General features: G+C 44.1%; 1 protein-coding gene across 6 annotated transcripts in view; it reads right to left on the reverse strand.

The window, feature by feature from the left end:
- grip2b (glutamate receptor interacting protein 2b) overlaps positions 1-13813 on the reverse strand; it is a 243907-nt gene that overhangs the window by 151963 nt on the left and 78131 nt on the right. For all 6 annotated transcript variants that reach the window (XM_072715498.1, XM_072715496.1, XM_072715497.1 and 3 more), the window contains exons 8-12: positions 12437-12584; positions 11735-11904; positions 7142-7276; positions 6470-6622; positions 4661-4847 (exon numbers count right to left, since the gene is read on the reverse strand). In XM_072715498.1, the coding sequence (XP_072571599.1) occupies positions 4661-4847; positions 6470-6622; positions 7142-7276; positions 11735-11904; positions 12437-12584 (793 nt within the window). The remainder of the gene's footprint in view (positions 1-4660; positions 4848-6469; positions 6623-7141; positions 7277-11734; positions 11905-12436; positions 12585-13813) is intronic.

The raw sequence follows: 13813 nt of genomic DNA on the forward strand, positions 1-13813 counted from the left end.
CATCCGTGTGGGGAGCAGAACTGTCATAAAAACACATGATGATGTCTGGAAATGCCATAGTTTTTCTAAACCTAACCCTAGCCTCAGTTTGCTAACCCTAACCCTAATTTGGGGCCTTAGGGTGAATAAACAGGTAGTTGGAAAGTAGGCAATATGCTAATAAAGCATGCTGAATTTCGTTCTCTCATCCGTGTGGGGAGCAGAACTGTCATAAAAACACATATTGATGTCTGGATATGCCATAGTTTCTCTAACCCTAACCCTAGCCTCAGTTTGCTAACCCTAATTTGGGGCCTTAGGGTGAATCAACAGGTAGTTGGAAAGTAGGCAATATGCTACTAAATCATGCTGAATTGTGGTTTCCTATCCGTTTGGGCAGCAGAACTGTCATAAAAACACACGTTGATGTCTGTATTTGCCATAGTTTCTCTAACCCTAACCCTAGCCTCAGTTTGCTAACCCTAATTTGGGGCCTTAGGGTGAATCAACAGGTAGTTGGAAAGTAGGCAATATGCTACTAAAGCATGCTGAATTTTGTTTTCTCATCCGTGTGGGGAGCAGAACTGTCATAAAAACACATATTGATGTCTGGATATGCCATAGTTTCTGTAACCCTAACCCTAGCCTCAGTTTGCTAACCCTAATTTGTGGCCTTATGGTGAATCAACAGGTAGTTGGAAAGTAAGCAATATGCCACTAAAGCATGCTGAATTTTGTTTTCTCATCCGTGTGGGGAGCAGAACTGTCATAAAAACACATATTGATGTCTGGATATGCCATAGTTTCTCTAACCCTAACCCTAGCCTCAGTTTGCTAACCCTAACCCTAATTTGGGCCCTTAGGGTGAATCAACAAGTTGTTGTAAAGTAGGCAGTATGCTACTAAAGCATGCTGAATCTTGTTTTCTCATCCGTGTGGGGAGCAGAACTGTCATAAAAACACATATTGATATCTGGATATCCCATAGTTTTTCTAACCCTAACCCTAGCCTCAGTTTGCTAACCCTAATTTGGGGCCTTAGGGTGAATCAACAGGTAGTTGGAAAGTAGGCAATATGCTACTAAAGCATGCTGAATTTTGTTTTCTCATCCGTGTGGTGAGCAGAACTGTCATAAAAACACATATTGATGTCTGGATATGCCATAGTTTTTCTAACCCTAACCCTAGCCTCAGTTTGCTAACCCTAACCCTAATTTGGGGCCTTAGGGTGAATCAACAGGTTGTTGTAAAGTAGGCAATATGCTACTAAAGCATGCTGAATTTTGTTCTCTCATCCGTGTGGGGAGCAGAACTGTCATAAAAACACATATTGATGTCTGGATATGCCATAGTTTCTCTAACCCTAACCCTAGCCTCAGTTTGCTAACCCTAATTTGGGGCCTTAGGGTGAATCAACAGGTAGTTGGAAAGTAGGCAATATGCTACTGAAGCATGCTGAATTTTGTTTTCTCATCCGTGTGGGGAGCAGAACTGTCATAAACACATAAATTGATGTCTGGATATGCCATAGTTTTTCTAACCCTAACCCTAGCCTCAGTTTGCTAACCCTAACCCTAATTTGGGGCCTTAGGGTGAATCAACAGGTTGTTGTAAAGTAGGCAATATGCTACTAAAGCATGCTGAATTTTGTTTACTCATCCGTGTGGGGAGCAGAACTGTCATAAAAACACATATTGATGTCTGGATATGCCATAGTTTCTGTAACCCTTACCCTAGCCTCAGTTTGCTAACCCTAATTTGTGGCCTTATGGTGAATCAACAGGTAGTTGGAAAGTAAGCAATATGCCACTAAAGCATGCTGAATTTTGTTTTCTCATCCGTGTGGGGAGCAGAACTGTCATAAAAACACATATTGATGTCTGGATATGCCATAGTTTCTCTAACCCTAACCCTAGCCTCAGTTTGCTAACCGTAATTTGGGGCCTTAGGGTGAATCAACAGGTAGTTGGAAAGTAGGCAATATGCTACTAAAGCATGCTGAATTTTGTTTTCTCATCCGTGTGGGGAGCAGAACTGTCATAAAAACATATGTTGATGTCTGGATATGCCATAGTTTTTCTAACCCTAACCCTAGCCTCAGTTTGCTAACCCTAACCATAATTTGGGGCCTTAGGGTGAATAAACAGGTAGTTGGAAAGTAGGCAATATGCTACTAAAGCATGCTGAATTTTGTTTTCTCATCCGTGTGGGGAGCAGAACTGTCATAAAAACACATATTGATGTCTGGATATGCCATAGTTTTTCTAACCCTAACCTTAGCCTCAGTTTGCTAACCCTAATTTGGGGCCTAAGGGTGAATCAACAGGTAGTTGGAAAGTAGGCAATATGCTACTAAAGCATGCTGAATTTTGTTTTCTCATCTGTGTGGGGAGCAGAACTGTCATAAAAACACATATTGATGTCTGGATATACCATAGTTTCTCTAACCCTAACCCTAGCCTCAGTTTGCTAACCCTATTTTGGGGCCTTAGGGTGAATCAACAGGTAGTTGGAAAGTAGGCAATATGCTACTAAAGCATGCTGAATTTTGTTTTCTCATCCGTGTGGGGAGCAGAACTGTCATAAAAACACATATTGATGTCTGGATATGCTATAGTTTTTCTAACCCTAACCCTAGCCTCAGTTTGCTAACCCTAATTTGGGGCCTTAGGGTGAATCAACAGGTAGTTGGAAAGTAGGCAATATGCTACTAAAGCATGCTGAATTTTGTTTTCTCATCCGTGTGGGGAGCAGAACTGTCATAAAAACACATGTTGATGTCTGGATATGCCATAGTTTTTCTAACCCTAACCCTAGCCTCAGTTTGCTAACCCTAATTTAGGGCCTTAGGGTGAATCAACAGGTAGTTGGAAAGTAGGCAATATGTTACTAAAGCATGCTGAATTTTGTTTTCTCATCCGTGTGGGGAGCAGAACTGTCATAAAAACACATATTGATGTCTGGATATGCCATAGTTTTTCTAACCCTAACCCTAGCCTCAGTTTGCTAACCCTAATTTAGGGCTTTAGGGTGAATCAACAGGTAGTTGGAAAGTAGGCAATATGCTACTAAAGCATGCTGAATTTTGTTTTCTCATCCGTGTGGGGAGCTGAACTGTCATAAAAACACATGATGATGTCTGGAAATGCCATAGTTTTTCTAACCCTAACCCTAGCCTCAGTTTGCTAACCATAATTTGGGGCCTTAGGGTGAATCAACAGGTTGTTGGAAAGTAGGCAATATGCTATTTAGTCTATGTGCAAACCGTAGACTTCTGTTAACATGAGAAACACGAGTCTGAGGATTATACGGCGATCACGTAAACGCATAAACTAAGAGGTATAACAGAATAATAACAGTACAGACAACTTTTAAACGGCACAAACTATTAAGATCGGTTCGGAGGGAAATGGGGGGCTAACTTAAAAGCGGAGTCACGTGACTGTGTAAATAAGCAATATCTCTGCATGGAAGCAGCACAAAGGATAGTTTTAACGGCATAAACGATTGCGATCGGTTTGGTCGAAATCAGACGCAAATGGGCGGGGGCGCATCCTTATAAACATTAATATCTCGGAAACTAAAGCAGCACAAAGGACAGTTTTAACGGCATAAACGATTGCGATCGGTTTGGTCGAAATCAGACGGAAATGGGAGGGGGGCGCATCCTTACAAACATTAATATCTTGGAAACTAAAGCAGCACAAAGGACAGTTTTTACGGCACAAACCAGCACAAACGCAGCACACACGATTGCGATCGGTTTGGTGGAAATCAGACGCAAAAGGGGGGCCAACTTCACGCTGTTGACGTCACCATGTAAACAAACATTTATATCTCAGAAACTAAAACATCACAAACAAAAATTTTCACGGCACAATCCAGCACAAACGCGGCGCCACATACGATTGAGACCAGTTTGGTTCAAATCTGAAACATATGGGTGGCCAACTTAACGCAGGTACTGAAAGTAACTGAAATAAAATAAAAGCAAACATCAAATACATCCAGTTACTATTTTCTACCACTAATTTACTAACATAATTATTTGACTACCTTTCATGACCATGAATAATGGCTGGAACATAAACTGAAACTTTATACAAACTAAACAGAAATATATCTTTAGGGTAAAAACTAATAAGACCACATTGAAAATGAACTAAAACTAAATTGGATTTCAAGTGAAAATTGAAAATATTACAAAAATAAAAAGTTAAATGAAAAATCAAAACTATAATTACAGGGTGCAGCCTTGTGAAAGACTGTCAAACAAAGAAATTTAACATTTTAAAAGCTGAATTAACGTTAAATGGTTAAAAACTGTGCCGTGAACCCAGACAGGTCTTTGCTACAGACATGTTCAGTCAGTGGAAGTTCCCTCATATGAGATCAGACAGGAAGTGATGATTCATATTTGACTAAAGGCCTCAGGTCAGGCCTGCTAGCTCAGGGACTGCAGTCCTTTAGGTAAACCGAAAACCGGAGTGTCAGATAGCATGAGTTACGGCTGTTTTTGGGTGTGCGGTCAGACCCTGCCAGACGTAAACATCCTGCAGCTTTTATCTGCATATTGGGACTTGTCTCTCAACCACAGGCCGCGTTTTCCTCATACATTTTTTACATTTTTCTTACAAGTCCGACTACAGCGCTGAATGTGACTACTCCGATACCTCCTCACCTCTCAGCAGAGCTGTCCGGCTCGATGAAGCGGATGAGGGGGGGTGCCGAGAGCGTCTCTGTGGCAAAGATGCCCCCCTGCAGCTGGACACCAAAGCCGTTGAGTGGGTCACCCTGGAGGGTGATCTCACTGGTCTCCGTGTGCACAATCTGCCCACCTGGGCCCACAGTGCTAGAGGCTAAGGAAACTGAGGCCAAGGAACATAAGAGGAACAGGAGAAAAGGAACATGATGCTTTAATTGTTATTTACACAAGTACAGGTACATTGGAAGGCTTCATCAAGGGCAGACATGTGACATGTGACTGCTTTGCCAAGGCTGGCAAACCGGCAACCTTCCGATCAAAGGCACAGATGTCTAACTGAAATGGAAGCCATGAAGTGAGATGAGGTGGAGTACAAGGAGAGAGATAGACCTGGATCATTCCTGATGAACCAGTTCCGTATGTCACGCTAGCCAACGGTTATTGGCGTTATAATTAGGACTGGCAAGTCAACAACTTGCTGTAACAGGTTAGGAAACAACGGCTAATACGAAGTGAAACAACAGAGCCCACAAAACTTGATCTCAATGTCTTCAAAAACATGGTGCCCTAAATCTGAGAAATAGCACTTTTAATGCCGCCCGTGAACATATGCTACACGCTAATGTGGCACGACTGAACACGATGCTCTAATTATGACAGAGCAGCGACAATGGCTTCAATAAATGCTCCACGCAGCAGACATTAACGGCAATATAATGAACATTCTCACCATCGTCATTAACAGTGATATTCCAATCAATCCAGCTTGAACGTTATTATGAAGAGAAGACTATTTACCAAAATAGTATAAGAATGGCGATATGGGGGTAATACTTCCTTATTTCTTTACGAAACAAAGAGGCACAACCCAAAACATTCTATGTGAAACAATTAAGTTTCCCAAGACTTAAGAAAGCTATCTTGTGTATTCAAGCATAGAATAAAGTGAATGTTACTGCAACCTTTGAATATAAATTAGTGAATGAGCTTGATGCCATCACCAAATGCCAGAAGCATGATTCAGCAGAGATCTAAACAAATTCTGCAGTATGTACAAGGTTATCTGAAATGAATAATAGCATTAATGATGGACGAGCTCTTCAACGTGGAACCACTGTGATGCGTAAGTCAAACCTCACTCAGTCCTGTGGTTCAGAGGAAAGCCGGAATGATATCCAAAGCTCCTGTGTGCTGGTGGATTACTGTAATCCAGCCAATTCCTTACTATCCAGCTCATACTTAGCAGATGTTTTCATTCTTTTCCATGTATTGCCCAAAGACTAGAAGGCAAGTCACCATACCCCAGATATGTCGTGAGTCAGGCACCTGATTGGTTGGTCACACTTTTAGTTGATAGGACCCATCTTCTCTACAATCTGATTGGTTATCTCTCAGAACCCTGAGAACATTTTTGTGTAAGTAAAACTCCCATGAGCCAAATCCAAACTAGCAAGATAGATACACGACTGACTACAGTTCACCTGGGGATCCTTGGATGGTGCATAAGCCCAGTGAAATCAAATTTCTTTGATCACATTTGTGGACAAGGACCCCCCCCCAAAGCAAGCCCCCTCTTTCCTGCTGTCTCTGTCACAGCTAGACGTGCCTTTTTAGCTTTGGCATGACTGGCCTGCCCTCCAGGCCCTCAATATGTACGCAGTGGACCCTCTCAAGTCACCTTTACCTCTTATTCATGTGTTGGGTGATGGGTGACTGTAGATGATCTAACCTGGCAGTTAAAGTCAGGAAGTCAACATGGCATCATGCTAGAGTTGCCTCACATACGCGAGCTCTTGTGTTCCTTCTTCCTCTGCCTCCTCTTCAGCATGGAGTTGCGCGGGCTCATGGGTGGGGCCGCACGCGGCAGGGTGCTGGAGTTCTGGCTGGCGAAGCCCGACGTGGTGGTGGAGCCAGGGGAGAAGCCACTGGAAACAAGCGCTGTGGGCCATACAACATCACTCAACAGTGGCTAAGCTAAAACATTAGCATATTAATACCAAGGGGCATATACAGCGACAGGACCACAGGGGCAAAGCTGATTGGACCCCGGAAAGCCCCCTCCCCTGTCACTCACTGATTCAAAACATATCACTGGCCCCCTCCCCTGTCACTCACTGATTCAAAACATATCATTGGCTAATGCTAATGTTGGCCCCTTTGTATGAATTATGGCCCCTTTTATGGCCCTCCACCCCACCATGTAGAATTCTAAAACCTAGAATTGCCCCAGACAATTGTCAATATGACACAGAAATAGGTAAAAAGTCATATAAACTGTAATTTTTCAATTTTTTTCATTCTGTACTCTAATACTGTGCTTTAAATAACCAACACTAGGCAGACTTCAACCTCAGCCAACCCAGAAACGAGTCTATCAACTACGGCAACAGTATGATTAGAAAGACACATTAGCTCCGCTTGGATGGGCTTGTTTAAAGCCCAAAGGAGCCCACTGACATTTGCAGTAGTCTTGACTGGCCGGGTTGCTCGATGACGGCCACGTGGGGGTTTTGCAGTGTCCAGGGTGCTGCATGTGGCAGTAATTTACACAGGGATCCCAGCAGTGGGCGTTATCGCTCTTCTGTATTTTCACTACAGAAAAAAGAACAATCACGCTGGTTAATAAAACACAGTACTGTGGAAAGGTGTTAAACAGTCAAAGAAATTATCTTTAAATGATCTTCATGTAAAACTATGTTTTTATGTCTGTCAAAGCGTGTCAGCTTAACCATCCCAAAACCTCACCAGAAGTCACCCAAGTTTGCAGTGACCAACCAGTACACCCAGGTATTTGTTGACTGGACCACAAGTCATCAGGTTAAGTAATTAAATTAACCAGGGGTGACGTGAACATGTCCCACCCCCTCCCGGGAAAAAAGAAGGAACCCCGTAGCATTAAGCAGGAGGTCCGTCTGTTAAGGAGCAGCATTATCGGATGCAAGCTGCACCGCGTCGCATGCACTGTTAGCGTTGCGGTTTGCTCTGGCGCTTACTGCAGCCCATCCTCCTCATTGTCGCGTCTGAATGATAATGCACCGCCCTGATACCTAGGACCCAAAGCGAAACGTGCCTCTGAATTAATGCGCCGGCTCATTATCGCCTGACTAATGAAGTCTTCCGTGCTGCAGGCGCGCCTCTAACGGCACACAGAGGGACTGGGGGGGAGGGGGGGGGGGTGCAGATGCTCTGCCCAAGGGCCCCATCAGAAAATAACGATTCCGGTCCGCCGCCTCTGCCTGCCGAGACATGTTAGCTACTGCTTCGCCAAACACTGCTTTTGTTCTCCGTGGGGGAGCAGGTTAGCTCCTGGTGAAGGACACAGGCTCCAAACCTGAAGACCGTGCACTTAGTGATGGAGTGCGGGGCCGGCGGCAGCCTTCGGTAACATACCCAGCGGTATGTTTTACGCCGCCTGGGATTTAAAGTCGCTCAGAGGTCTCACTTAACACAGAGGCCTCACAGCTTCAGGGTCGAGTTGAAGTTGTTCATTCCTTCCCGAAGGTTTAGTGTGGGTCAAGGTTTTCCGATTTCCTTATAGTCCAAGAACATGCAGAAAAGTGAAATGTGTTCCTTAATTGACCCATAGGATGTGAGTGTGTGCCCTGTGATGGACCGCCGTCCCATCCAGAAAGTCACCAGCCAGCGTTTCTGGGCCGGTGCGTAGATTAGCAGGCTAAGCATCTATTCCTGTGATCGGAAGGTTACTGGTTCGGGCCCCAGCCTTGGCAGCCTAATCACATGTCTGTGGGCCCTTGAACGAGCCCATTAACCCCCAACTCCAATGGTGCTACACACTCAGTGACTCTGTGCTGTAATTCCCAAGCTTGCTCTCATCTCTATGTGTCTCATGGAGTAGATGAAAAAAGAATTTCCCCATAGGGATCAATAAAGTATCACTATTCTATTCTAGGAGTCCCTCGTGACCCGACCATGCACGAATGATTACAAGATATGAAACAACAGCTAAATAAGCGTAAATGTTGTGACAAAGACCTGAATTAATTTAACATACCGCACCACCTCATCGATTCATAGGTACATAAGTAAAATATGTTTCTCTCAGGTTTATCACGCTAAATGCCTGCAGCAGCCCAGGCCATGATACGCAAACATCAGCTGTTTTATGATAGGCTGACAGATCGCTTTGCTTTCAGAATCGCTAATAGAGGCTTTATTCCAAACGACACAACTCTTAATTAAGAGACACGTATCAGAGGAATAAATGTTTGGCATAAATTTTGAAATTCCAAACCAACTTGGAGGAAGTGAGTAAGATGTTTGAAAATTTTGTTTGGGGGGGGGGGGGGGGTTATAACATTAACATCAAGGCCTCCCACTTTTTAAATCTGTGATTTAATGCCTAAACATTGCTAAGCAGCCTTAGCTAAGTCCAGGAAGATCCCTGCTGGCTGGATACATTTCAGCTTCTTTGCAAGACAGAAAGCACTAAAAAAATAATCACAAGGGACTTCAGAAATGTCCGGAAACCAGGTTAACTGCTCAAATCACCGCAGACAAAAAAAAAAAAAGAAATGACAAGACTGAGAATTCAGAGAAACAGTACACCAGCACCCTTGCCAAATTTAAAACTGCAAATCCTTGCATCTCGCAGCTTACGCTAAGCTCATCTCAAGTGACTCTCAAAAAAAAAAAAAAAAACATTCTTATCTTCGTCGAGAGGTAAGAAAGTTGAAAACTGATGACACTGGACTGTGCTATGAGAACTGATGCGACAGCCTGAAACGCGAATCCCTTAAGGAGATTAGAAGTGACATCAAACATTTAAAAGGCATTAATCATACATGACAGCGATGGTGTGTGTAGTTTATGATCGTTTGGCTAATTGATGGAAGATTCATTGTCTAACAACATATGCATTCTATTTGCCGCTTAGGTGGCAAAAACGTAAATACTATGAAGCTTTTAGTCTAGCTGAACTTTTCATGCTATAATTCTGGAACAGAAGCCTACAGGCATTTGCACAAATCTTTCCTTAATACTTGCATTAAGATTACTTCCTACACTTCTGTCTTTGATCCTGTTTTGTTCTCTAGTTCTCTTGTACACAAGTCTGTTCCACAACCTACAGACCCCCAAAGCCCAAAAAAGCCCCACGAAATACCCGGTCAGCTTGAGCCCACACATTCCGGGTGCCGCTGGAAGCCCCAAAACTGACACGGACGATATTCGCCCACAATCCCCGGCGGCCTTTATTACAGGAAATAACTTTTACAGAGAAGGGATCATCTTAAAGCCTTAAAATCTGCTTCTGCATTAAATTATCTACACTTTACAACAGTACTGGCCTACTAATCCACAAGCATAGAACGTGAAATGTCACAAGATCAATATTATCATACCAAAGGCCAGAATGACACCAAGGACATTACGCATGTGGGGAAAGACTTTTTAAGGAAAAGGAAAGACTACTTTAAACTCAGCCTGACATGTTTCATGATCTCATGGAGCACAGCTCTGTGGTGATTTGCATCTCCTTACCTTTAATCTTGCCTAAGATGCTCACTTCCACAGCTGTATCCTTCAAATCCCTTGGAATGTGGATTTGAATTTTTCTACTAAATTATAAATAAGAGTTTAAATTTGGGGAAAGGCCTAAACTCCTGGAATTGAGAATAATAGTGGAATTATAACACTGTTTGAAAAAGTTTCCTTGACCCAAACTGTAATTTTGTGATATTTGTGAGTAGTGTAACCAAACACAGTGACACCTCATAACAAAGGCACAGTTGTGATATTATGCAGTTCATAGTCCATCCATCCATTCATCCATCCATCCATTTTCTGTAACCAGTTGTCCTATTCAGGATTACAGGGGGTCCGGAGCCTAACCCAGAGGCTACAGGCGCAACACAGGGAACAATCCAGGATGGGGCACCGACCCATCACAAGGCTCACTCACACACCATTCACTCACACACCATCCACTCACACACCATCCACTCACGCACCATACACTCACGCACCATCCACTCACGCACCATTCACTCACGCACCGTCCACTCACGCACCGTCCACTCACGCACCATTCACTCACGCACCGTCCACTCACGCACCGTCCACTCACGCACCATCCACTCACGCACCATCCACTCACGCACCATCCACTCAAACACCATTCACTCACGCACCATTCACTCACGCACCATTCACTCACGCACCATACACTCACGCACCATCCACTCACGCATCATCCACTCACACACCGTGCACTCACACACGCACATCTAGGGGTGGTTAGGTAATTCCAAGTAACCTCAGCATATTTTTGGACTGTGGGGGAAAACGGGAGAATCTGGAGGAAATCCCACGATGACACGGGGAGGACAAAATCCAGTGTGTGCAGTGTGTGCAGTGTGTGCAGTGTGTGCAGTGTGTGCAAAATCCACATACACATGGCAATGAATTATAAACGCAGACTGGAAAAGGCTTTAGGTCAAAGATATGACAACTGCATAAATGTTTTGTAATAAAACACTAACTTCATTGGGTGTCTAGCTAACATAAGGCGAAGGCAGGAAAATAAATCAAAATGCCACAATGTTCTGCTCGGGACAGACAAGCTATGAAGATTGATGTTCCACAAGCGCTGGCTGCTCAGACATGTAAATTGAACTTTACATTATATATATTTAAATATTTGGGTAAGGTAACTCATGAGCATGCCTTACAACAAAAATACTAATACGATAATCTTGGAGAGTGGCTTACCCTGAATTCGGATCCTACCAGCGTAACGCTAGTCAGCCATTATTACTGACTGGCCCTGATTGGCCAGTCAACAAGAGGGAATTAAACAAATGCTGTTTTACATTTTTCATTTTTTTTGACAATTGATATTTTATCATGATTTACCTGTCAATAAATCTCTCTTCCCAAAAATAACGTAGCCTGTTTCGGTAAAACAGAAATCATCAGACTTCTGTTGGAGATGTAGGAACGCATAATCGGTTCACTGATTAACTTTGGGATCTCCTGAGATAAACCTCGTCCCCACCCCTGCGAATCCCCATGATCCTCTGCTTTGCTCACCGGTGTCCTGCGGCTGGCTGGGCAGCCGGGTGTGGTGCGCGGGCAGGATCTCCAGCTTGACGTGATCGGAGGTGCTGGCCAGCAGCTGTGTGGCTTCCAGCAGGGAGCAGTGCTCTGTACTGGTGCCGTCGATGGACAGGATGTGGTCGCCCGCATGCAGTGCCCCACACCTGCGACAGAAGGAGAGAGGCTCTGCTGTGAATGCAAATGGCGGACGGAATCATAAACAAACGGAAAGCGTAAGTGGGGATGGCGAGGCAGGGGCTCAGCGGCCAGCACTGTTGCCTCGGCACTGCGGTGGTTTAGATCCGCCTCCAATCTGCGCCTGTGAGATCTGCGTGTTGTATGGAAATTCCTGAGTACTCCACTATCCATCCACAGTGGAGTAACTGGTGTGTGAAAAGGAGCCCTATGATGGATTGGCATCCCTTCCAGGGTGTCCCATGTGCTTCTGCGATTAGGCCCTGGGCTCATACAGCACTGACCGTCTACTGGGTAAACAGGCATGGAAGATCCATGGATGGATGGATGCAACAGGGAGCATTACAAAAATAGCAAAGGACTAATTAAGCTGTTTACAACATACATTTTTTAATGAACATCCTTTAAATACAAAGTACTATTTATGATGCTTGTGTGAGGTTGGAATACTTTTTGGCACCAGAGAGGTGGGTGACCTCTCGCCCGGACGCAAACGCCCACCTGTCCACCACGCTGGCAGGCTTGATCTTGTCGATGATGATGACCTGCTTGCTCCTGTGTGTGGCTGTGGCCAGGGTGATGCCCAGTGCGGTGCCGGGCGACTTGGCTATCTCCACCAGCAGGGGGCCCGAGGCGTTCGTCACTGTATCTGCGCGGCAAATCACACACAGACGTGTACTGGTTTTGTCTTACCCTCCCCCCCCCCCACTTGCGGCCAGGGGCAGTGATTATTACCACTTGCGCAGGCCCCCCAAAGTTGGTCACAAATAGGGGTTGTAATCAGGGGCACATTAGTGTGGATGCATGGATAATGGTAGCTTTGGTTGGGGGGGGGGGGGGGAGTTGGTTGGTTTGGGTTTCTCCCAAAATTCAAAGAAATTCAGGGTCTACCCAAGCAGCAGGTCAAAGACATGGACTGTGAACTATAAGGCAACACAGCACCTGTCATGGCCGCCTGTCCGGACCAGGACACACACGGGTGTTAATGGGATTTCAGCAGAAATTTCCACTTTTGCCATTATTTTCCCATGTTATTTTTATTCTTGTACTTTTTACATTTTTATTATTACTTTTGCTTTTTACATGGCAAAGTTCTCACTGGCTCCTTTTGACATTCTGCTGAGGAGGCAGCTTCTGCAATGACATTATGTAGGTCTGAATACAGATATTTATATATTCAGTTTATATGCACATAGATTTCATCATACTTAAAATTCCCATTAAAATTCAACAATTATCGCTATTGGTTTTGCGTCTTTATTTCCTAAAAAATTAAGGAAATCCCAACAATGCCTTTCGTGTTTATTAATAACCTAAATGTAGCATTTACCCTACGCACACCTTACAAAAAAAAGCGCAATCACTGTCATATAATGCAAGTTTATAAAATTACCTTTAAACTAAATGCTTACTGACTATGTGCAAAAGTAAGTTTAAAAATAAAAACACCAGAATCAGTGTCTCTGTGAGGTTCCACACTCAGGAAGCTTCGGAATTTTAAATCAGGACCATGAAAGCTCATGGACAGCGCACAGACATCGCTGGGAGCACAATCTCTACTCAGAAGATGCATCATAACACCCACCCTGATTAGGCTGTCCATCAAAATCGAGCCATCAGGCAATGAGGACATCACTGAGCGCAGCGAGGACGGCGGTAACATTAAAGAGATACAGAGCTCAGTGCCCAAGATGGAAAGGATCAGTCAGCGATGCCCACAACATCTACAAAATCAGCTGGTACAGCAGGGTGGAAAAACATGTCATTAGTAAAAAAACTGGCTTTGGAAATGGAGGACTTATGCAAATTCCACGCATGCAGAGAGATGCTTGATCAGCGTGGGGAAAGTTATCATCTGAAAATAAAATCAGGCCACAC

This window comes from Paramormyrops kingsleyae, chromosome 8 (assembly GCF_048594095.1).
Source record: "Paramormyrops kingsleyae isolate MSU_618 chromosome 8, PKINGS_0.4, whole genome shotgun sequence".
In the NCBI taxonomy this organism is placed as follows: domain Eukaryota; kingdom Metazoa; phylum Chordata; class Actinopteri; order Osteoglossiformes; family Mormyridae; genus Paramormyrops; species Paramormyrops kingsleyae.